The 23,318-nt window shown below is 41.4% G+C and overlaps 1 protein-coding gene across 3 annotated transcripts; it reads right to left on the bottom strand.

The window, feature by feature from the left end:
- Nucleotides 1-3,373: 3,373 nt before the first annotated feature.
- Dnajc19 (DnaJ heat shock protein family (Hsp40) member C19) lies at nt 3,374-7,380 on the bottom strand. 3 transcript variants are annotated; one of them, XM_021158387.2, is made up of 6 exons: nt 7,230-7,378; nt 6,282-6,333; nt 6,132-6,205; nt 5,264-5,343; nt 4,783-4,853; nt 3,374-3,547 (listed from the first exon to the last, which is right to left on the bottom strand). In XM_021158387.2, the coding sequence occupies exons 1-6, from the start codon at nt 7,230-7,232 to the stop codon at nt 3,477-3,479; spliced, it is 351 nt and encodes a 116-aa protein (XP_021014046.1). In that variant the 5' UTR covers nt 7,233-7,378; the 3' UTR covers nt 3,374-3,476. The 3 variants fall into 3 exon arrangements, with proteins under 3 accessions (XP_021014046.1, XP_021014047.1, XP_021014045.1); XM_021158388.3 differs by lacking the exon at nt 6,282-6,333 and having other exon boundaries at nt 7,230-7,377; XM_021158386.3 differs by having other exon boundaries at nt 3,457-4,853; nt 7,230-7,380.
- Nucleotides 7,381-23,318: the final 15,938 nt, after the last annotated feature.

The following is a 23,318-nucleotide window of genomic DNA, read 5'->3' as shown; positions in this document are numbered from 1 at the left end:
GCACATAATGTTGTCAATTATTCTCTATAATCACAAGGTCTGTACTAGCTAACCTCCTGCTGTTCAGATGTTAATGTACGGAATCTAGAGTAACATTTTAACCTTAGGTACCCATAACCTTGTGAGTATGAAAGTATTCACAGTGGTGTGTTGGGTATGTTCATCCCTGATATTTCCTGTTAGGCTCCCTTCTTTCTCAGCCTGGCAGCCTTCCTACAAGTTTATCAGTTGGCTTTAGCCCCATTGCCACTATGTCACTTAGTGGATGATTTTTAACTATTTTGGTAGTTGTATCTTAATGACTTCTAAAATTGTTCTGTTTACTAATCTTGTAGTTCTAAACAAACAAAAACTAGTTACAAGCTAATTAGTATTTATTACCCCAAACTTACATTCCTTTGGACTTGTATGTAGGTTCTGAGGTAACTTCAGGTTGTCAGGCTTGGCAATCAGTACTTCACCGATTGAGCTATCTTGCCTTGATTTGGTACTTTTTAAGAAAAGTTATTTTAATTCCACCATCAAGAATACTACTATGGTGGCAGCACTTACCAATAGGTTCCAGATTACACCGTACCATAACTCAGCCTATCCTTGGGGTAGAGGAATTAAGAGAAGCACTAGCATCCCATCTCTAGGGCCAACAATCTGCTCTAAGCAGATAAAAGGCATTGCCTCAGCAACAGAAAGTAAGGGCATTGATGTCTTCTGCACTCAGGGTTACTTGCTCTAGTGTCTTAGCTACTTGAGCATATTAAATATCTTTAAAACCTAGCCTGTGATTTGCTTTATATGCTGTTGTTTATACGCTACTTGAACTTGAGTGAAGTTGTAAATTTCCCATAACTTCTATGAGTATGATGGCATTCGGTCTCTGAACTGGAAAACAATCTTTATAGTGATCATCACCAGAAGATGTGTTATAAATTCTCTTTTGTATCTGAGACTGCACTATGGTCTGGCCCCAAATCACTATCAGTTATTTGAAGTGAAACATTTTCTCATTTTATTTTTGTTTGCTATGTAAGATATGAGGTAGGGCATATTTAAAGGATGGCAGTTCACGGGTTTAGGGTTTTTCCTGGATTTATTTTTTTAAATACATTTTTGGATGAGTGTGGGACATTTGTGCCAGAGGACATTTTGGGAGATGTTCACTCCATCCTCTCTGTTAGTAACTTGAGTTTGCCAGGCTTGCGAGTTGTCTTTACCCACTGAGCTGTTCATTGGCTGTAGTTTCTTACCTTGTTGAGCAGCAGCTCATTGTATTTTCCCCTTGTACTTGTCAGTGGTTTAGAATCTACAGGTATAAAAGGTCTCAGATACAACCATGGGCCTTCTGGAATAGTTTACAAAATGGGGTAGTTTTGTGTTCCTGCTTCCTTAAGTATTCCTTGTCATTTGCAGAATGGTCAAAGGCTGGGGGATTTGCTAAAAATCAATAGTAGTCAAAGATAATTGTCTTTCAGCACTACTTGGTCTAGTTGGCATTACCAAAGAAGTAAAATTTCTAGAGAGTTAAGCTACGACTTCTATCCTAGTGATGTCAACTCCAAAATAAAGAATGATTGGCTGTGCTCCTTAGTAGGAAAGGCTTTCAATGATTTGACACACCCATCTTCTAACAGGCATACATAGCATTTGACATTCAAAGGTACTTTCACCTATAGTGCAGTCCTTTCTGCAGCTAATGAGTGACTCCTTGTGGGCATTTTATAATACTTTTCAAAAACCTGCTTTTATATTGTAGCCAACTCTGCCATATCATTCATAGAAACATTTAAAATTTTAATCTGTGTGAGTGTTTTGCCTGTGTGTGTTTGTACCATGTGTAGACTGTGCCTAGTGAGGCCAGAAGATGGTATCAGGTCCCCTGGAACTAGTGAACAGGTGATTTTGAGGTGCTATATGGGGGTCAGGGGTCAAACCTGGGCAGGGCTTAGTGGATGAGCCATATTTGTAATTCTGAAATTTTTTTTATTAGTTCAAAGGGGCAAATAAAAGGTTAGTAAGCCATAATGCTTTAGATATCATCATCTGTGGACTCCTACCTGCTTGCTAACATAAAACTTCAATACTAAACATGATTTGCTGGTCATCTCTAATGCCATGTGTTCAGATAAGGCAATAGAATATGTGCTGTGTTCCTATTTGTAATTTCTCTAATCCTCCTAACTAGTGGTTAAGTACTGTGTTTCTCAAAACAAGAAAGGCTGTATATGACAAAAGTTGGGCTACACTGCTTCCGAGTTTAATATTATAAAACACATAAGGCTTGTTCAAACAGAAGCATGTGACTAGAGCCTCACAACCAGTTCCCCTAGGAACACTTTTTTTCTTTATTTGCTGTGACTAAAAATGAGATGTACCTTTGGACCTCCCCTCTTCTCCTCCCTCCCCCCCCCCCCCAGCATGAGGGGGATTTGAGAGAGTTAGTTACATAAAATCTCTAGAATCTAGAAAAACTTTAAGGATTTTACGAGAGGGTGTATGATAGAAAATAACTTTTAGTGAGCTTGAGTGAATTGAAACACCTTGATCTCTGCAAAGCCCTCTCATTAGCTTAAAGTGCTGACAGGTTAAGTGCTACAGGGACCACTGGCTAGGGGTTTTACCTCCTGACCTGTACAGGTCAACTTACATACTTTAGTATTGACCGTCTAACTTGGGTGGTTTATAGTATGTAAAATATTAACAGTTGAGGTTGAAAATCAAAAGCACTTAAATGCTGGGATTAAAGGTGTGTGTTACACTTGGCTCTCAAGTTTTAAAATTGAGGGAAATTTACAGTCACAGATAAGCTTGGTCATAACTGAAAATCAAAACAAAGGAACACTTTATCAAGTATTTCCAAGGGACTAGTAGCTAAACAACAAAACTGACAGGATCTATATACTGGAAGGTTTCTATTACAGTTTTAATGTAGCTGGGTGGGCTGACAGATCTACTGCCAAGTGGATCTCTGAGTTCAAGGCCAGAATGGGCTACATAGCAAGTTGCAAGACAGCCAGAGCTATATAATAATTGAGACTGGTTGAGACTGTCTCTTTTTTTAAAAAAATATTGTCTTAATTTATCAGAATCTGAATTGCCCAGTGAAAATGCCTTAAGTACAGTGTTCAAGTACCTGGGCCAGTTGTACCTTGAGTTTTACCTCCCAAAGGTAAGAATCCCGCTTTCAATAGTTAATGTTGTCTGTCTCAATTGACTGTAGTGGGGTATTCTCAGAGCAAGGCCTTAGCCTTGAAAATATAACAAGTGCCAAATTTCTTTGCTAAGTCAGTAATGAACAGCATTTATAGTCTAATGTTGTGTGTCTGTAATCATAATTCTTGAAATCCTTAAGTTTGAACAAAATATACCAAGACACTGATTTAGCTTTTGCCAAGCAATTTTCATGGGTTATAGCTCTGAGGCATTTTATTACAAAACATGCTCATAAGTAGACTAATGGACTTAAAATTCATCAGATTACTTTATTTTTTAGCTTGTCCTTCTAGTAAGTCTTTAGCTTCATTGATTTTGGCTGCTATATAAGGAGATCCTCCTATAGAAGAAAGGGGATGGGGGAGACACAGTTTAGAGCACAGATTCTAAGTCTTGTCAGAAGCATTTCAAGGATTCCAGGGTGTAACAGAAATGGTATCTTCATTAAAAAGCAACTATGATACTATAAATAGGTCTCAAAATTACAGGGTAAAATATCAGATCAATGGGAAATGAGATGTTTTCACACAAAAGTTTACCATTTTTAAGAAATCTTAAAGTCTAAATAGGATCTGGCTCCTCCCACATACACACTTACAGAACTCTAAGCTTACTCATTACTGCATATGTGGATATAATCCACTGTTCTTCCCATAGGCTTCAAAGCTTATGTTGAAAGACTTATCTGTTTTCTATTCTATAATGCTTCAGTTTTCCTCTCAATATTAGCTGACTCTTTGTAATGTCATCTAGATTTGCTGTTTGCTAAAGTGATGGAGCAGTGTGGTCCTAACCCTATCAAAGAGGGGTCAAGAGGATTCTAGTAGAATGTGTACACGTGGACTCCACTACCATCCAGAACAGAATACTTCGAGGTCTGCAAGCTAAATTCCTTACATTGTGAAGTCACACACTAAACAGTTCTATTTAAATTTCATGTGCATGACAACAGGTCTTTGTGGTCTGCTCAAAGAATCTGTTTTTACCAGTTAAAGCTACTTTGAAGTCTGTATTTGAATAAAAGCAAATATAGCTCATAGGTTTCCAAGCATTCTGTCACAAGTGTCCACACCACGTTAAGAGGCCCCTTAAGTTTTTCTTAATTAAATTTATGAGTCTAAACAAAAATAATGCAAACCTAAAAAGGAAAACTGAAAACATAGCCGAGTTGGGGTGCACTTCTTAAGCCCTGCTTTTGGGGATGAGGGAGGGTGGCCAAGGTTTAGGCCAACCTTGGATGCGTGACAAGATGGCCTAAAAACCAACCAACCAAACTATCTAGCAGAACTGTCACCTCCATGACTGGAAGACATTCTATCATAAACACAGAACCTAAAAGTGGTATTAGTGCTTACTGTTCCTGCCAAATCACAGTCGTTCTTACATTGTTGTTCATTATATCTTTATTTTGGTGAGACAAGGTGTCACTGCAGAGAACGTCACCATATGTACTGAATTTCATTTAAGACACTACAATGTGATCCACAACTGGGAAACTGCTCACACACAGACATTCATAACACCAAGAATTAGCTATTCCATTAACAGTCCAGTATATTAATAAAAGTTGCTTACCCTTGTCTGGGTGATTTAAGAGCATAATCCGGCGATGAGCATCCCTGATCTTCCCTTTATTGGCAGTAGGGCTAATTTGAAAAGGAAAACATACTTGTTGCTTTAGTTTGCTTTAAAAAAACAAAACAACATGAACTATTACAGAAGAGTCAAGTTAAACACTGAGAAACTAGTAAAGCAACAAAACTCTGAAAAGCTGTGTATGAAACAGATGTAAAATGCACTTCTTAAGAGCCAAAAGTGCTTTAAAAAATGTAGCTGACATCATAGTCCTCAGTCAACGCTTAGCTTGCATACCAGAGTAGACTTTACTGTGGATCACTCCAGGCAGCAGTGAGCACTGTCCCAGGCTGTTACATGTGTGAGTTCTATAGGAATGACATCAAGCTCCACTGATCAACAATCCCCAACAACTACTTCATTCTCAGTTACTACTAGGAATTACCTTACCCTACATCTCAGAATTGAGTAGAAATCTTACCTTACACCTAATATTAATGCTGCTTCCCGTTTTGTCATTTTGGGTTCAAATCCACCTCTGTAGTACCCACCACTGAATGCCTGAAAGAAATTGAATTGGAAGAAAAGATTAATGAAGTAAATGGAAGTCTGGTTAAATCATTAAAGAAAGTGGTACATTTCAGGGAACTACAAGTGTACTTCCCAAGGCACTTTAGCTTGACCAGGGGTAGCCAACTATTTTAAGATGTGTTAAACATCCATTTCTTGCAACTAAACTGGAACAGTGTCTTGAGAACATAAGGTGGGGGTGGGGGGGGAGGATGAGTGCATGGAAACCACTCTCATCCATATTCCAGATAGAAACTTGACCCATAAAACAGTTTCAAAAGACGACCTGGAGATCTTTAAAAGATTCAAGGCAACAACTAAAACAAGACTTTATGGTAAGGAAATTTATGCCATCAGAATCTTAACCTTAGTAGAGATCATGTGCAGCAAGGTCCTATGCTCCTGCCCAAGCTATCCATGGCATGGCCTCTCCAAGTCCTGAACAGCAGCAGCTTTGTGCTTTACAACCAGTTCAGAGTCGTTATCTAACATCACTGCGAAGCTATCCTATGTGACACAACAGACGAGGAAAGGCAGCTGGACAGATAAACTTGGGTCAACAGTATGTGTAGTAAAGTTAATTGCTAACTCTCTGTCATCGTTCTAAATCTGCAAAGGCCACCCACCCTCAGTTGTCACGTGTGAAAACCAACTCCTAGTGTGGCCCATTGCAAGGTTTGCAACACCACACTGAGCTCCATGGACCTGTGGAATTCACCTTACAGGCAAGCTCCGGGCTTCAAATACAGGCAATTTACTTAGCAAGAAGGTTCGCTTACAGATTTTGGTAGGCTCTGAAAAACTTGTTTTACTTGAGGCTCCACATGCTTCATGGCTTGTAAAACATAACGGCCTAAAACCAAAAGCAACAGAATAAGCAAATTCATCCATAACCAGTCTACTCCTCCACCCCCAGCCCATAAACAAACCTGCAAATCCTGCAGCAGCAATGGTCAATCCGACTGCTACCACTGTGCTGGCCTGGTAATGGAGAAGAGTAAGTCTTCACTACTATTGATTGCTACCTATTCTGCAGCCAAACTCATCACGACCTTCATTTTGGTGAAAGATGGGTTCTTTTTCCCTTTTGGGGCAGGATTAGGGATGGAACCTAGTGTGTGTCTCATGCTGGTAAGGTGCCTACAACTCCAGCCTTTCTCAAAGTTCCAACACTTTTATTCTGAGGTGGAGTTTTGCTAAAATTGTCCAGGCTGCCCACGAATTTGCGACTAGCTCTCTAAGCAACTGGGACTTTACAGAGTGCAGCACAGGGTCTGCTGGAAGAAACATTTTTCTGGTAGAAATATACCTTTAAAACTACTGCAATTGGACGTGGTGCACATTGGCGGCCTGCATTTAGTCCCCGGACTTGGGAGACATTGGCAGGTGAATTTCTGTACGTTCTGGGACTGCCAGGACTACAAAGTGAAACCCTGTTTTAAAAAAAATTAAAAACTAATGCAATTTTTATCCACAATTTATTGTCAGAGTATGGGGTTTTCACCAAGAAGAAAGGGGTAAGTCGTCTTTACCCACAACAGTAAGATGGTGATTTTTCAGCCATGGAAGAGAACTTTAACCCTCAGGCATTTGAACCCCTTTCTAGTTTAGACAAGACCGGTGGAAATAAGATTTCTGCTGGATTTGGAAACAGTGCTTGCAAAGGCTCCCTGATCCCATAAGGTATTTCCACCGTAAAGAGGGGAGGAGTGCGGAGATGGTAGTGGGGTAACAGCCCGACCTCCTAGGAGGCACAAACGTGTGCCTGCCTGCAAGCAGATGAGGGGTGTCAGCTGGAGCCACCGGAGGCCGGAGTAAAGGTCGGTCTCCGCATCCGCCCAGCGCCCCTTCGGAGCCCGTCAGCGCCGACCACTCACCATGACTCCACTCCGCCGCTCGGCACCGCGCGCTCATCCCAGCGCGAGCCCACCGCCACAGTACGCCTGTGGAGAAGGACGGGGCCGAGCCAGCGCTGCCGCCACTTCCACCAGCGCCGCGCAACACGGCAGGGGGGCCGTAAAGTGCGTCGGAACTGTCGCACAAAGTGCCGCACAAAGGGCCTCAGCAACTCCGGTTGATCGAGAGGTCGGACTGGGGCGGGGCTGGCCATGCCCTCTGCCCTGGACTCCTGACTTGCAAGTCCAATATCCGGCCCTAAAACAGGTTTTCCCGCTAAAACTTATCTCCCTAACTTTGCTTTATATAGGTTATTCCTCCCACCCCGTGGAAGTAGCGTTGTTTATCACATGAGGCATTTATTTTGTCTTCTGTGCATCTTTTGCTGCCCTGGGCTGTCGCCAGTAGATGTCAAGAAGCCCTACAAGGCTGATCTTCATGGCCTGCAGAGGCATCTTTCTTCTTCTGGCTTGGGACATAGATCTATAAACATCAGAAACTATATGGAAAATGATTTTTTTCCAGTCTTTTTTTTTTTTTTTTTCATCTTCCTTCCTGATGTCTGCTTTAGGCTATGTAGATTTGTTCGCTAGAAATACAGCTCCTGCTGTGTGTTCACCATGTGTTTTTTCTCTCCTGTTTTAGCCTGACTTACTATTTTTGTAATTAAAAGAGCTTCTTGTACCTGTGTTGCTCACAGCATGTGGTTGTTTGGCCCAAGGATGGCAAATGCACTTGACCAGAAGGAAAGTGACTAGGAGCTGTCTTTTTGCATAAAGGCTGTAAGTTGTGAGAATATAAAAGCCTTATGTGACCCCAAGGGAAGCTAGAAACTAAGATAGCTGTTCTTTGCCAATGAATTCATGTTAATCTTGCCAGTCTTCGCCTGTTGCTTCCCCAAGCTTCTCCCCTTTGTAGTCAGAAGTCCATTGTGTGGATGTATCATATTTTGCTTATCTTTCCGTTTCTCATGGGTTGTTTCTGTGGTGTAGCTGTGGGGAATGTCATGTCTGTGGTCATGGATGCACAGAAACTAGGCAGAGACTTATTTCCATTCTGACTAGGTTGGCAGACATGAAATCCAGGCATGCTGTGAGGATTGGACTTTAACTTGTTGTGCTTTGAATCTGAACTGTCTCTCAGGCTCATGCATGGATTCGTGTGTGTGTGTTAAGAACTCATGGCAGGGATGTGTTAGAGGTATGGTATTGGGAAGGTAACTGGATCGCAAGGGCTCTAAGAAGATGAGCGGATTGATCAGTTGGGTCTTGGCTTGGTGGATGGTGGGGAGGTGATGGGGACTGAATCATAGTTATGCAGAGCAGGTTCTTGTCTCTAGCTCCTCCCTTTCTTTGCTTCTTGGCCATCATTCATCTCTGCTGTAAGGTCCGATGTTCCCCATCCTAAAGGTCTGCGGTCACCACACATCCAGAAACAATGGGACCAGATGACTATGCATGGTCAGCTCTGAGACTGTGAGCCAAGCAGTTTCTTTTCCAATGTGAGTTAATTCTGCCAGTCATTTTGCCACAGCAAAGGAAAGGTGATCAATATAGTTACTGTTATATCCCTGAAAGGGAAGGTAGTTGGTGGATGAAGGCCTCGATCCACATCCTTGCCATATTTGATAGTTTCTGGTTTTTATTGAATTGCAGGCATCTTAATGAGTATGGGGTGGTGGTAACTCATTGGACTTTTGACTTGAGTTTCTTTTGATCAATAATATGGAATGCCTTTTTATATGCTTAATAAATATGTATGTGCCTCTTTGGAAAAATGTCTATTCAAGTCTTTTGCCCGCGCCTTTTTGGGGTAGTGATGTTTATTTGTTCAGATTCAGGAGTTCTCTGTGTGTTCTGGGTATCACTTCTCAGTGTGATATGGTGTGCTATTATTTCTCCCATCTATGTGATGCATGTTTACTCTGCTGGCAGTGTGTTTCGAGGTTCAGCATCCTAAAACTTTTATAAAGTCCAGCTGTCTGGCCTTTTGGTTCTTTGTTGTTGTTCTGACCTGAGCCTTTGAGTTTCACACAAAACCATGGCATGAATGATTTGCCCTAGGTTTTCTTTTAGGGATGTTGTACTTTTCAGTCTTTGATCCAGTCTGAGTTGCCTTTTCTGTTCAATATGTTGGGCAAATGGCTCCCTCATTTTGCATACATGTGAGTAGTGGCCCAAGCACTGCTGGTGGAAATAGCACTTTACTTTTTAAATGGTAGAGGTAAAGGAGAGATTTCAGAAACCACCTTGTGGGGAGAGCTCTAGCGAGCATCTGACATCTCTTGTTGCTGTTGTTCTCTAGGACAACCATAACAAATTTCCACAGGCAGGGATGTTTATGAAATAGAAATGTTTTGGTTTTTCTTTTTTAATTCTAGAGGCTGAACATGTAAGATCAGGGCACTGGCAGGTGTAGTTTCTCTCCTGAGCAACTTGTAAAATTTAAAAAGGAGGAAAAAAGGAAAACTTAAAATCATCCTCTCGAAAGAAATACTTTACTTGCGGCCATTTCTGACTAGTCTTGTCTGGCCGAATAACAGCAGTGTGTCAGAATTGCTCTTGGCTTTGCTTTCCCACTACTGAAAGTAAGTCCTTATCTCATGGAAGCAGTAACTGAATATTTCCAACTGATCACTGGTTTGGTTTACAAGCAAAGAAGTGATAACAGAAGTTAAATAGCAGCTAAAAAAAAACCACCCCCCAGGTGATGCTAACCGGGACTCATCTTTAATGCCAGATTCTAAGTTTTCTTTGCAAAGCTGTGGCCCCTTTTGTTCACCTTTGTACCACATCGTGAGGATGACAATATTGCTCTAGATGAAATTTAAAAGAAAAAAATTGGTCAGTCGATTCTGGGAAAATGATGTGTCACTTGATAGATGTCTCTTAAGGTTCATGACAGTGAGAAGTTGCCCTCTTTCGGCCTGGCCTATTTCTGCAGAGGAACCTCTTTTGGAATGGGTTGTTTCTGGGTTTTCTGTACTCTGGTTGGGTCAGGACTTAGCCGGATGAGAGCATGGCTGGGAATCCACAGTGCACATGCACTCTGACACATGGAGCAGGATGACCTGTGCTTTATCTGCTTTTCTAAAATGCATTGTTTGATGAACCACATAGTGCATTGATTGTGCAACTAACGGAATATTTGAATATTTGGAAATTGTAATTGGTTTTGAAATTTACACTTAAATGTAAGTCATGCACAACACACTGTTTGATCTGAATAAGAGAATTGCTCTTATGCTTTGGTCTTAACTATTCACTCCAATCCAGTACCTCAGCTATTCCATGGAATCCCAAGTGTGTCTTTAAAACCCTGATTGGTATACAGAGGCAGTGACTGCTTGCTATTCCATCCCCAGCTTATTGAGGACACAGTTTTGATTTCCATACCCACTGAGACTTTTCTGTGTTCCCTTAGAAAAAAGCTTCCAAAGGTGATGAGTTCAAATGTGACCTCTTCTCCTAAATACACTGAAGCTTTGCCACAGTCTGCCTACATTTTTACCCAACTCTGATTTTAATGCTTGATATACTGCCAGTTGACTTCAGGGGTCAAGCAGATGGGGTTTTGACAGCCTTCAGATCTGATTCTGTAGATCTAACACCATATGCTGAGACATGAGCAGCACCCAGAAATCAATTTAGGAATAATAACATCCCTGTTGTGGAGAGGTTTCCCTAGGCTTGATATTTTTCCGTGGACGCAATGATGAGAGCTAGGTTGGCAGACACATTGGGCAATGATGACTAAGCTGCTCTCCTGCCTCCAAGCCTCATTTGTAAAAGAAAATGTTGAAATGGGTCTTTTCTCAACCACTATTATTGTTTTCTCTTCTTCTTTTGTCTCCCCCCTCTCTTCTCTTCCTCCTTTACCTTCTCTTCTTCCATTTTCTTTATCCTTCTATGATAATTTGTATATGCTCAGCCCAGGTAGTGACACTATTAGGAGGTGTGGCCTTTTTGGAGTAGGAGTGGCACTATAGGGGTGGGCTTTAAGACCCTCATCCTAGCTGCCTAGAAGCCAGTCTTCCACTAGCAGCTTTCAAATGAAGATGTAGAACTCTCAGCTCTGCCTGCACCATGCTTGCCTAGATGTTGCCTTGCTCCCACCTTGATGATAATGGACTGAACTTCTGAACCTGTAAGCCAGCCCAATTAAATGTTGTCCTTACAGGAGTTGCCTTGGTCATGGTGTCTGTTCACATTAGTAAAACCCTAACTTCTTTCTTCTCATTCTTCTTTTGGCAGTTGAAACCAAAGCTTCACACATGTTAGATAAATAATGCACCACTGAGATCCAATCCAGCCTGCAAAATTCTTGTATTTTCTTGAACTGTCTTTTTGAATATGATAATTTTATAGAACACTTTGTTTTTAGTAGCCACACTTTGATAAATGGAAATGGAATCATGTTTGTATTAGAGCCCAGGAATGATGCCAGCAAAATAGAATAGTCTTTAGTCCCTGTTCCCCACAGGAATGCCAATTTTGGTTGTCACTAACAAATGAGAGTTCCTCTGTATGAGCCAAGGAGTCTAGAGGAGAAAAAGGGGTGAGAAGGGAGAAGAAAATGAACAAATATGGAGGTACACTGAATGGAGTAACACATCCCCTCAACTGTCGTGAGTTGGTGTCCTCCTCAGTGATGGTAACACTTTCCAAGAAGCTTACTGACTTCTCATCTCACTTGCAGTACTGAGGGGTTTGGCAGCAATGAGTAGTTTGTAGGCAGCAAGCATCAGGCAATCTAGACAGAGAGGGTCATGGCAATTGGGTCCAGGGGTTGAACAGAGAATGGAGCTTTCTGCTAACCATGGCCAAAACAACAGCTCCAAGGGAAGTGTGCTGAGGGGGAATCTAATGCCCTTTCCTGGGCACAATGGGTACTGCACATACATGGCAGATAAACACACACACTCATGCACACACACACATACACACTCATGCACACACACACATACACACACACACTCATGTCACACACACAGGTAAAAATATGTCAGCCTTCCTAAGTGTCCCAGAGACCCAGGTATGCTTCCACATCCCATTCTACAGTTCCCATTATTCATGTTGCCTCAAAGCCCAGTTAGTTACTTGCCAGAGACCAGAGCCTACTCCTGGACCATTTTCTTCCCTTCGGAACTAGTCAGAGCCCTGCCAGCTCCCTGATTCTGACACTCCAGTCAATCCATCTTGTCTGTAGACTAGATCACAGTGCCAGGGGAAATGTATTCCATGCTCCTTGACCAAGATGCTGAAGACACCAGACTGTAAGTGACAAGCAGAAAATGGGAAATAGAGGCTTAGCCTTAAATGCCAGACAGACAGAGGATGTGGAAATCTCAGCTCTGCTATGAATCGGCTCCTCCTTGAACAATGTAAAGACCTCTGTTGATAGAAGAAAGACAACATAAACAAAGAAGGAAAACCTGAACCAGTGAACTGCAGATGCACAAATACCAAAACAGCTATAAAAAGAACATGAAAAAGAGAATTAACATGTTTCCTCTAAAAATACAAATCACATAGTAATGGCCTAAATGAAAATGACATAAAATAATTTCCATGAAAATAATTTTTTAAAATGATTATAAATATGGAAAAGCAACAACAATAACTCAAAGATAACAAAGACAGAGAAACAAATGATATAAATCAAACCCAAGGCATAAAAATAAGAGTTCAAATTGCTGAAGGAAACCCAAACTGAAAAAACTAAATAAGCCAAATAAAACCCACAGTGGAAAGTCTTACCAATTTAGTGGATCTTGACAAAAACAGTCAGGGATGAAAGGAAAAGTAGAGGAATTGGTTCAGTCTGTATATAGCAATGAAAAAAAATCAAAGCAAAAATAATGGGGCATGAGGTACTTTTGGTACACTGTACTGGCTAATTTTGTGTCAACTTGACACAGCCTGGAGTTATCACAGAGAAAGGAGCTTCAGTTGAGGAAATGCTTCCATGAGATCCAACTGTAAGGTATTTTCTCAATTAGTGGTCAAGGGGGAAAGGCCCCTTGTGAGTGGTGCCATCTCTGGGCTGGTAGTCTTGGTTCTATAAGAGAGCAGGCTGCGCAAGCCAGGGGAAGCAAGCCAGTAAAGAACATCCCTCCATGGCCTCTGCATCAGCTCCTGCTTCCTGACCTGCTTGAGTTCCAGTCCTGACTTCCTTGGTGATGAACAGCAGTATGGAAGTGTAAGCTGAATAAACCCTTTCCTCCCGCAACTTGCTTCTTGGTCATGATGTTCGTGCAGGAATAGAAACCCGGACTAAGACATACACCATGCAAAGACCCAACCTTTTACAGGCATAGAAGAAGGAAAAGAATGCCACAGTGAAGACATAGAAAATATCTTCAGTAAAATCATAGAAGAAAATTTCCCAAACCTAGAGAAAGAAAAGCACCTTCAGGTACAGGAAGCCTATAGAACACTAAATAGACAGGGCCAAAAAATAAATTCTCTATGATGTAGTTTAGTTAAAGCATTTAAAACACACACACACACACACACACACACACACACAGAATAAAGAAAGGTATTGAAAGCTGCAAGAGAGAAAGATTAAGTCACTTATAATTAGAATGATACCTTATTATCCAACAGAAATCTTTAAAGCTGGAAGGATTCGGAAAGATATATTCCAAGTTCTGAAAGACCACAACATCAACCCATACTATTATATCCAGTAAAAATATTCATCAGAATTAAAGGAGAAATAAAAACTTTCCATAAGAGAAATGCATGACTAAGAAGCTATATCTACAGAGAATAGCCAAAGAAACTGGGTTCAAAAGTGACTAAAACAGAAGTAAAGCCCTGATATGCAAAACTACAGGAAATGCAGAGGGAACGCTCCTTGACATTGGATTGGGCAGTGATACTTGAGATGTGATCTCCAAATACAGAAAACAGAAGTACAGAAAGAGCTAGGATAACATTAAAGTACAATGTTCTGCACAGCAATGAACAGCAGAGTGAAGAGCAGCCTAGAGGATGGAAACAGAACTGCAAGCCATATAGCTGAGGCTTGTTATGTTCTGGATATGGTTTATGTTCCCAAAGATTTATGTGATGCAAGAATGGTCTACAGTGTGCTAATGTTGAGAGTTAGTGGGACGTCTAAGAGGTGGAAAACATTACACGACAATTAAGTTGTTGGTGACCCACCCTCACAGGGAGCTAATGTAGTTTGGAAGGGCTCTAATTAATTTCCTCTAGAGTGGTTGCTATAACATTGGCAAACTTGGCTCCTGGATTCCTCTGTGTTCCTCTAGCTTCCTATCTTGTCATAGAATCTCACTAGAACCTGTTCCCATGGTTGTAATATCATCAACCACATGGCTAAACAGATGTGGCTTCTTGATAAATTATTAACTTCTAAAACCATGAGTTAGCTTTTCATGGTGGTACATTTGGGATGTTGAGGCAGGAAGATGGATTTGAGTTTGGGTTGAGTCTTTGTCAAGCAGATACTGTCTAAAACAAAGAAACAACGAGCTAAATGAACTCCTTTAAAGTATGCAGTATAAGATATTTTGTTGTATCAGCAAAACTGGACTATTTTTAGAAGTTAATATCTAAACTGTATAAGGAAACGCAAACAACTATATTGCACTAGGAACACATAACCTGATTTTAAAATAGTCAAAGGACCTAAGTTATATTTTTCCAAAAAAATTTAAATGGCTAAACATGTATACATAAGGAAAGACGGACGGAGGGATGAAGAAAGGAACCATTAACTTTTAAAAATGAATGCTGAATGAATTCCTATTACATGTTTTAATATGGGTGGCCCTTGAGGATATTATTTCAAGTGAAGTCAGCCAGAGGCAAGACAAGTGCTGCATGATATGAATGTCCCAAAAGCATGGAGTTCCATGGTGATTCCCAGGTGCTGAAGCAGGTGGCATGGGGAGATGCTGTTCATGGGTACAGTTTCCGTTTAGAAGACAGAAAGGTTCTAAGAGTGCATTGTGACTGTGGCTTCTGATCCTATATATATATATATATATATATATATATATATATATATATATATCCTATACTGGATAGTTACTACGACAGCTCTGGTTTGAAGGAGATGTCCCTTGTAGTCTTGGGCACTTGAATACTTAATCCACAGTTGGTGATGCTGTTTGGAGAGGTTTGGAAGGCATGCCCTTCCTCTAGGAAGTGTCACCTGGGGCCAGATTTGAGAACTGGGAGCCTTGCTGTCCTTCCACTCTGCTCTGCAATTGCTATTGAAGCCTTGAGCTCTCAGCTGTCAGATCCTACAGCCGCGCCTGCTGCTTGCTGCCAGGCATCTCCACTGTGATGGAACCATAAACTCAAATATGTTCTTTATTCTATAAGTTACCTTGGCCATGGTATTTATCACGCAACAAAAAAAGTAACTAATTTGGGAGTGAATTGTGTTTTCAACACATTTGGGGTAGCCATGTTACTTGATGGATACATCAATTAACTTGGTGGTACTAGCCATTTAATAACATGAATATGTATCAAAGCATCAAATCTTTATTTTTTTAAAAATTATTTTATTTAATTACATTCCAGTTATTGTCCCCCTCCCAGTTCCCCCTCTCCCATAGTTCCTCATCCCACTTGCCTCCAAGAGGGTGCTCCCCCGGACACCAGGCCTCCCCCTTCCCTGGGGCCTCAAGTCTCTCCAGGATTAGGTGCATCTTCTCCCACTAAGGCCAGACCAGGCAGATCTCTGCTATATATGTGCCAGGACCCTCGGACTGGCCCGTGTATGCTCCGGGTTGGTAGCTCAATCTCTGGGAGCTCCCTGGGACCTGGGTTAGTTGAGACTGCTGGTCTTCCTCTAGGGTTTCCCTCCCCTTCAGCTTCTTCAGTCCTTCCCCTAATTCAACCATAGGGGTCCCTGACTTCAGTCCAATGGTTGTAAATAAGTATCTGCATCTGCCTCCAGTCAACTGCTGGTAGGGCCTCTCAGAGGAGAGCCATGCCAGGCTCCTGTCTGTAAGTAAGCACATCATAGCATCTGTAATAGTGTCAGGCCTTGGTGTCCCCCAGTGAGATGGATTGCAAGTTAGGCTGGTCACTGGACTGCCTTTCCTTTAGTCTCTTCTTCATTTTTGTCTCTGCAGTTCTTTTAGACAGGAACAATTCTGGGTCAGAAATGTTGACTGCGGGGTAGTAAACCAGCCCCTTCACTTGGGGCCCTTTCTACTGGAGGTGGACTTTTCAGGTTCCCTCTCCCCAAAGTTGGGCATTTGGCTAAGGTCACTCATTTTGAATCCAGTGAGTCACCTCTCTGGTCTCTGGTACTTTCACCCCTATGCCCAGGCTGCTTATTTCCATTCCTTCTCCCGGCCCTCTGGGCTTCTCTCTTGCTCCCCACCCCCATACCTGATTCTGTTCCACTTTTCCCCTCCCACTCTCCTCTCCCACCCAGCTCTCTCCCTCTGCCTCCCATGATTCTTCCCCCTTCTAAGTAGGATTGAAGCATCCTCACTTGGGCCTTTCAGTCTGTGGGTACATACTGTGCATGTCTTTTTCTTGAATCGTTCTGTTTCTAACTGGTTGATTTCAGCCCTGAGTTTGACTATTTCCTGCTATCTACTCCTCTTGGGTGTATTTGCTTCTTTATGTTCTAGAGCTCTCAGTTGTGCTGTTAAGTTGCTTCTCTAGCATCTCTTCAATTTCTTTATGAAGGCACTTAGTGCTATAAATTTTCCTCTTAACACTGCTTTCATTGTGTCTCATAAGTTTCAGTATGATGTGTCTTCATTTTCATTGAATTCTATAAAGTGTTTGATTTCTTTCTTTATTTCTTCCCTGATCAAATTATCATTGAGCAGAGAATTTTTCAGTTTCCATTAGTATGTGGCCTTTTTGTTGTTTTTGTTGCTATTGAAGCCCTGCCTTCATCTGTGGTCAGACCACCACAGATGAATTCATGGGATTATTCCAATCTTCTTGTATCTTTTGAGGCTTCATTATATGGTCAGTTTTGGAGAAAGTTCTATGAAGTGCTGAGAAAAAGGTATATTCTCTTGTTTTGAGGTGCAGTGTTCTACAGATACCTGTTAAATACATTTGGTTCATAATTTCTGTTAGTTTTACCATGTCTCTCTTTAATTTCTGTTTCGATGACCTGTCCATTGGTGAGAGTGGGGTGTTGAAGTCGCCCACTATTATTGTGTGAGGTTCAATGTGAGTTTTGAGCTTTAATAAAGTTTCTTTTACGAATGTGGGTACCCTTGCACTTGGGGCATAGATGTTCAGGACTGAGACTTACTCTTGGTGGAATTTCCCTTTGATGAATATGAAGTGTCATCTTATTTGATAATTTTTGGTTGGAATTCTATTTTATTGGATATTAGAATGGCAACTCCAGCTTGTTTCTTGGGGCTGTTTGCTTAGAAAACTTTTTTCCAGTCTTTTACTCCTCTGAGATAGTGTCTGTCTTTGTCACTGAGGTATGTTTCTTGTATGCAGGAAAATGTTGGGTCCTGTTTATGTATCCAGTCTGTTAGCCTGTGTCTTTTTATTGGGGAATTGAGTCCATTGGTGTTGAGAGTTATTAAAGACAGATGGTTGTTAGTTCCTGTTATTTTTATTGATGGAGGTGGCATTATGTGTGTATGATTCTCTTCTTTTGGGTTTGTTATGAAATGTTAATTTCTTGTGTTTTCTTGGATATAGTTACCCTCCCTTTGTTTGAAATTTTCTTCCTGTATTCTCTGTAGGGCTGGAGTAGTAGAAAGTTATAGTTTAAATTTGATTTTATCATGGAATATCTTAGTTTCTCCATCTATGGTGATTGAGAGTTTTGCTGCATATAGTAGCCTGGGCTGGCATTTGTGTTCTCTTAGGGTCTGGGTAACATCTGTCCAGGGTCTTCTAGCTTTTAGCTGGGCTCAGTGGGTGCCCCAGCTGGTGTGGGTATTTGGGCGAGATTCTCACCAGTGTCTTTGATTACTGCAGACCTCCTGGGAGGCAAGCAGGCTGTAAGATTTGGGAGGTTATTGGTCCTCTGGTCTGACCCAGATGGGGAAGCAGACTAGAAGGAAAGCATCAAATCTTTAAATATGTTAGACATCACTTATCAAATAAATGCAGAGTCACACAGTAAATCTTTAAAGAAATTTAACTACTTGATATACACTTACACAACTATATTTGAATTTTGAGTTGGGCAGAGCTGAGGATATAACCCAGGACCTTGTATGTGCTCAGCCAGCACCTCCAGTCCTAGAGTTTTGATGTTGGCTTTTTATTAATGGAAAACTATTTAAATATAAAAGTGTAAAACCAGGAAAATATCATGCAGAAGAAATCAATATACGTGTAACTCAGTTTAAGAAAGAAGGTAATATTGTTGAAGCTGAATTGAAGCCTATTGGAAGTTGCATTTGCTTTTGACTTAGATACGGGGTATATATATCATACACCCACTTTCTATTGTGGCATACCCTTGTGCAATATCATCATTTAGTGGTTTAACTAATCTCCTTTAGTTTATTTATAAATATAAAATGGCATACCCCATAAGAGGTAAAACTGGTGTGAAAATACTTAAATTTTGGTATAAGTATTTGAACTGTAATTTTGGGGACATGTGGATATATAGCATGTTGTAAATATATTTAGTTCATATGGAGAAATAAGGCCACACAATATATTTATTTCCAATATATTATTTATTTTATTCTCCTTCTAAATATGTTGGACCCATGAATGCTTGTTTGGAATGGGACCTGACTTGAGTTATATACAATAGACTTTGGATTTCAGAAAATAAAGCTGAGAGAGCTCAGAGCAGCAGTGTTCAATGTGATGCTTAGAGTTAAGAGTCAGCTCGACAGAACCTAGAATCACCAGAGAGGACTGAGAAAGGCCTTCTGGGTGTGCTGCCTAATTTTTATGTCAACTTGACATAGGCTAGCATCATTTGAGAAGAGAGAACTTCAATTGGAAAAATGTTCCCACAAGATTGGCCTGTAGGCAAGCCTGTGGGGGCATTTTCTTCATTAGTAGTTGATATGAGAGTGCCCAGAACTTTGTGGGCAGTACCACTCCTGGGACTGTGGTACTGGGTGTTATAAGAAATTAGTCTGAGCAAGCTATTGGGAGTAAGCCAGTTAAGCACCTTTCTTCCTTCATGGCCAAGTACCTGTCTCCAGGTTCTTGCCTGAGTTGTTGTCCTGACTTCCCTGGATGGTGGACTACAAGCTATGAGCTGAAGTAAACTCTTTGTCCCACAAGTTGCTTTTGGTGATGATTTTTTTTTTTTTTTAATCACAGCAATAAAAAACTCTAAGTAAGATGTCTGGTATCCCTGTGGGGATTATCTTGATTATGCTAATTGATGTGGGAAGACTCATGGAAACTTCAGGCAGTGCCAGTCTCTGGGCAGGGGGCCCTGGATTGGATAAAATGTAGACATCTTTTTACAGAGTGAATAGGACAATGATGCAAAGTCCTGAACCACCATCATATAAGGAACTGTGGTAGGATTATGGAGATAAGTTTGATGGAACACCTTTTTCAGCTTTTTGTCACCTGTTCTGAGCAAGCATCAGGTCATTATAGAAGTTTACCAAGAAGATACTAAATTGTTAGCAATGTCTAGTGCAGCATAAACATATTTTGCTTATTAATGTTAATTATCTGGCTGTTTTAGCCTAGAGTATATATGTAGGGCCTCTGTTTTTCCTTTACCCTGATGAACTTAACGTAGCAGACACTAGTTGCTTAGTCTAGCCTAGGTCAATGGAGGAATAGTCACCCATCTCCGTCTCCTTGGCTGGAGGAGCAGTGTAAGTTCCCAGAAGAGAAATATACATAGTTTACTGGAAGAAACAGCTGTCTGTCCCTTCTCACGCTTAATCTCTTTTGCCTGTATTATTTTACATAGATGTTTACTAACCAATGCTTATTGTCTTTGATACTTTTGAGGGCCCCAGAATGTAAGGAATGCCTGCTTCTAGCATCAACGGAATCCATTTTTTTCTTTTTTTTTTTTTTTTTTTTTGGTTTTTCGAGACAGGGTTTCTCTGTGTAGCCCTGGCTGTCCTGGCACTCACTTTGTAGACCAGGCTGGCCTCGAACTCAGAAATCCGCCTGCCTCTGCCTCCCGAGTGCTGGGATTAAAGGCGTGCGCCACCATGCCCGGCTCATTTTTTTCTTTTATGTTTGTACATGTTTGTACCATGTGGGTGTATGATATCCATGGGGTTCAGAAGAAGGCACTGCATCTATTGGAACTGGAGTTTTGGATGATAGTGAGCTTCCACGTGGGTGCTGGGAACTGAACCCCTAGATTCTATGCAAGAGCAGCAAGTGTTTAACCACCGAGCAGTCTCTCCAGCCACTAAATATTTTTTAACATTAACTGAAGATCAGTATATCTACAACGTAACCTGGGGCATTCAGTCACCCTTCATGGTCCTCTACTGCCCCCGGTCACTGTTAGAGAAGGAGTTGGGAAGGTTCTCACCAGTGGAGACCTCCTTTCTCTATGGTATCAGTTCTCAACCTATGGGTTGTGACCCCTTTGGGGTCGAATGACCCTATCAGATGAATCACACATCAAATATCCTGCATATCAGATATTTATGTTTTGATTCATAACAGTAACAAAATTACAGTTATGAAATAGCAATGAGATAATTTTATGGTTGGGATCACCATAGTAAGAGGGAACTGTATTAAAGGATCACAGCATTAGGAAGGCTGAGACTCCCTGCTCTATGGGGAGGTAGAGTAGAAATCACCTGCAATTTCAGGCTTTTGCTTTTTACAACTACAGTCAACTGTTAGTCCTGAAGGTCTTCTAAAGACCCACCAGCACCAAATTTGGTATGTTATATGCTTATTTCCTAGGGACTCTAGTTTGCTGAAAATCTGTCCATGTTAGTCTCTAAGTGACATGTTTGGCTTTTTTCTTTTTATCATTTTTACTTGTTTTAGCACCAAGTAAACTCCTGTCCTGTCTACTCCGTAAAAAGTAGCTAGAGCTGTTTATATATTGACCTAGGCAATTCTGGTCTGCAGAAAGCTATCTCACTTTTCAAAAACCATGGGACCCAACAAAGCAATTAACACTCCTTTCTTGTCCCAAGGTCCCTGATAAATTCGCCTTTCTCAACTCTTGTATGGATGAAGTCTTCTCTGACACTGTGAACTGAGCCTCAAACACCTTCTTATGTTTTGTTTTTATTATTATCTTTATTTATTTTTTCTCTCTCTCTTTACTATCAAACTCTTTCCATGGGCTCTAAGTTTTGGATTCAGGAAGAGCTCTTTAGTACAGATTTAACTGGTAATTTTTCTTGTATCCTCTAAGACTCAGCATGTGCTTTAATTATTGGTTTATTGCTGTGAAGAGACACCAGAACCACAGAAACTCTTATAAAGAAAACATTTCATTAGGGGTGTTTTACAGAAGTTTAGTCCATTATTATCATGGTGGGAAGCATGGCAGCATGTAGGCAGGCATGGTGCTGGGGAGGTAGCTACGAGTTCTACATCTGGATTTGCAGGCAGCAGGAAGAGACTGTGCCACACTGGCCAGACTTGAGCTTCTGAGACCTCAAAACCTGACTCCATAGTGATACACTTCCTCCAACAAGGCCACACCTTCTAATAGTGCTACTCCGTGGGCCAAGCATTTAAACACATGAGTCTATGGGAACCATACATATTCAAGCCACCACAGCATGGCATTATCTTCATTTCATCCTCTTACACAAGCAAATCCCCACTGAGCCTTTGACATATTCTGGCCTTAGACACATATCTATTACACATGTCCACTGAGCACAAGCAAAGGCCATATAGAGCAGCCATCTTGGCCTTAGACACATGTCCACTGGACACAACAGTGGCCACACAGAGCTGACATCTTGGCCTTAGACACATGATCATGGTACATATAGCATTGGACACACTGAGTAGCCTTCTTGGCCTCAGACCCAGGCATCTGTATTCACACACTGAGTACTACTCATTAAGCAGACAGCCACCGTGCACCACATAGAAGAAAATAGTTTCTCTGGTATTTTCCTCATGGTCTCCCCACCTGGACTTTTCCTTCACATGGAGAACTCAGCCTTAGTTGCACGTCTCAGCACCCATGCAACTGCTAATGTAACAAGCATGCACACCATCTCATAGCAAGTAGCCATTTCAGGAACCTTATTGGGAGCTGAGGAAGACTGCAGTGGATGATATCCCAAGGGAATGGGTACTATTGACAGACCAATGTCTCAGACCTTTGGGAGTTGACAAAGCCTACCTAGAGTCAGGTTCAGGAAAAAGGCTAAGACATCTGATCTATGTGTGTGCAAAAAACAGCCACTGCAACTTCCTCCTCCCTTATCTCTACAGCTTGAGAGTGGTCCTCCTACTGAGGCTAGCTCACTCCTCCTCCCTGTACAGTACATGATGCACAAAATGAGGTCCTGGGTTGTTTCACAGCTGGTGTGGCTCTTCAGAGGGACCACAGCTCATCACCTCATCTTAGCTTTCTATACATGTGTCTGCCCTTTCTTCATTCCATTGTTGCCATCAGGTTTTCAGGACCAAACAATGCAAGACAAGGCAGCTCCACCTCATAAATGACTCACCCCAAGGCTGTTCTGCCTCAGTTTCCTGAGTTTGTAGTCATAACCAGAATTTTGCAATCACCACCCCAACTCATCAACAGTTCTGTTTTCCATGTTCAGGCATCATTTATATTATGTGTCACTATTTCTGGAATGAACATGTCTACTCACCTCAGGTAGTGAGCCAATGACAGACCAAAGTATGGTTACCACAAAGCCCAACTTTGTAAACCCGTGAGTTTTATTGAGGTTTCTTAAAGGAACAAGGGTGAAGAATTACAGGAGCAGAAATGGCTCAAAGATACCACATCCTCAAAGCCCACCCACCCGAGTGACAGCCCATAAAGGCTGAAAACCTGGAGTTCACCGAACAACCTGCAGACAGCTCAACATGTTGGAGAGCATCCTTCCAGGTAGCTTTGTTGGTCTGAGTCTCTTCTAGGCACCTCAGTTGCTGTCTGCTTCTTCCAGGCAGCTC

This window comes from Mus caroli, unplaced genomic scaffold (assembly GCF_978045245.1).
Source record: "Mus caroli unplaced genomic scaffold, Mus_caroli_1 scaffold_3, whole genome shotgun sequence".
Classification (NCBI taxonomy): domain Eukaryota; kingdom Metazoa; phylum Chordata; class Mammalia; order Rodentia; family Muridae; genus Mus; species Mus caroli.
The sequence above is the reverse complement of the archived record's forward strand: the minus strand, read 5'-3'. Positions and strand labels throughout refer to the sequence as shown.

What these genes read in the sequence shown, in the direction of transcription:
- Dnajc19 (XM_021158386.3), bottom strand. An exon ending in TGCTGCTGCAGGATTTGCAG is followed by an intron (nt 6,206 to 6,281) that starts GTTTGTTTATGG and finishes TTTTGGTTTTAG; the next exon opens with GCCGTTATGTTTTACAAGCC. An exon ending in GCATTAATATTAGGTGTAAG is followed by an intron (nt 4,854 to 5,263) that starts GTAAGATTTCTA and finishes TTTTCAAATTAG; the next exon opens with CCCTACTGCCAATAAAGGGA.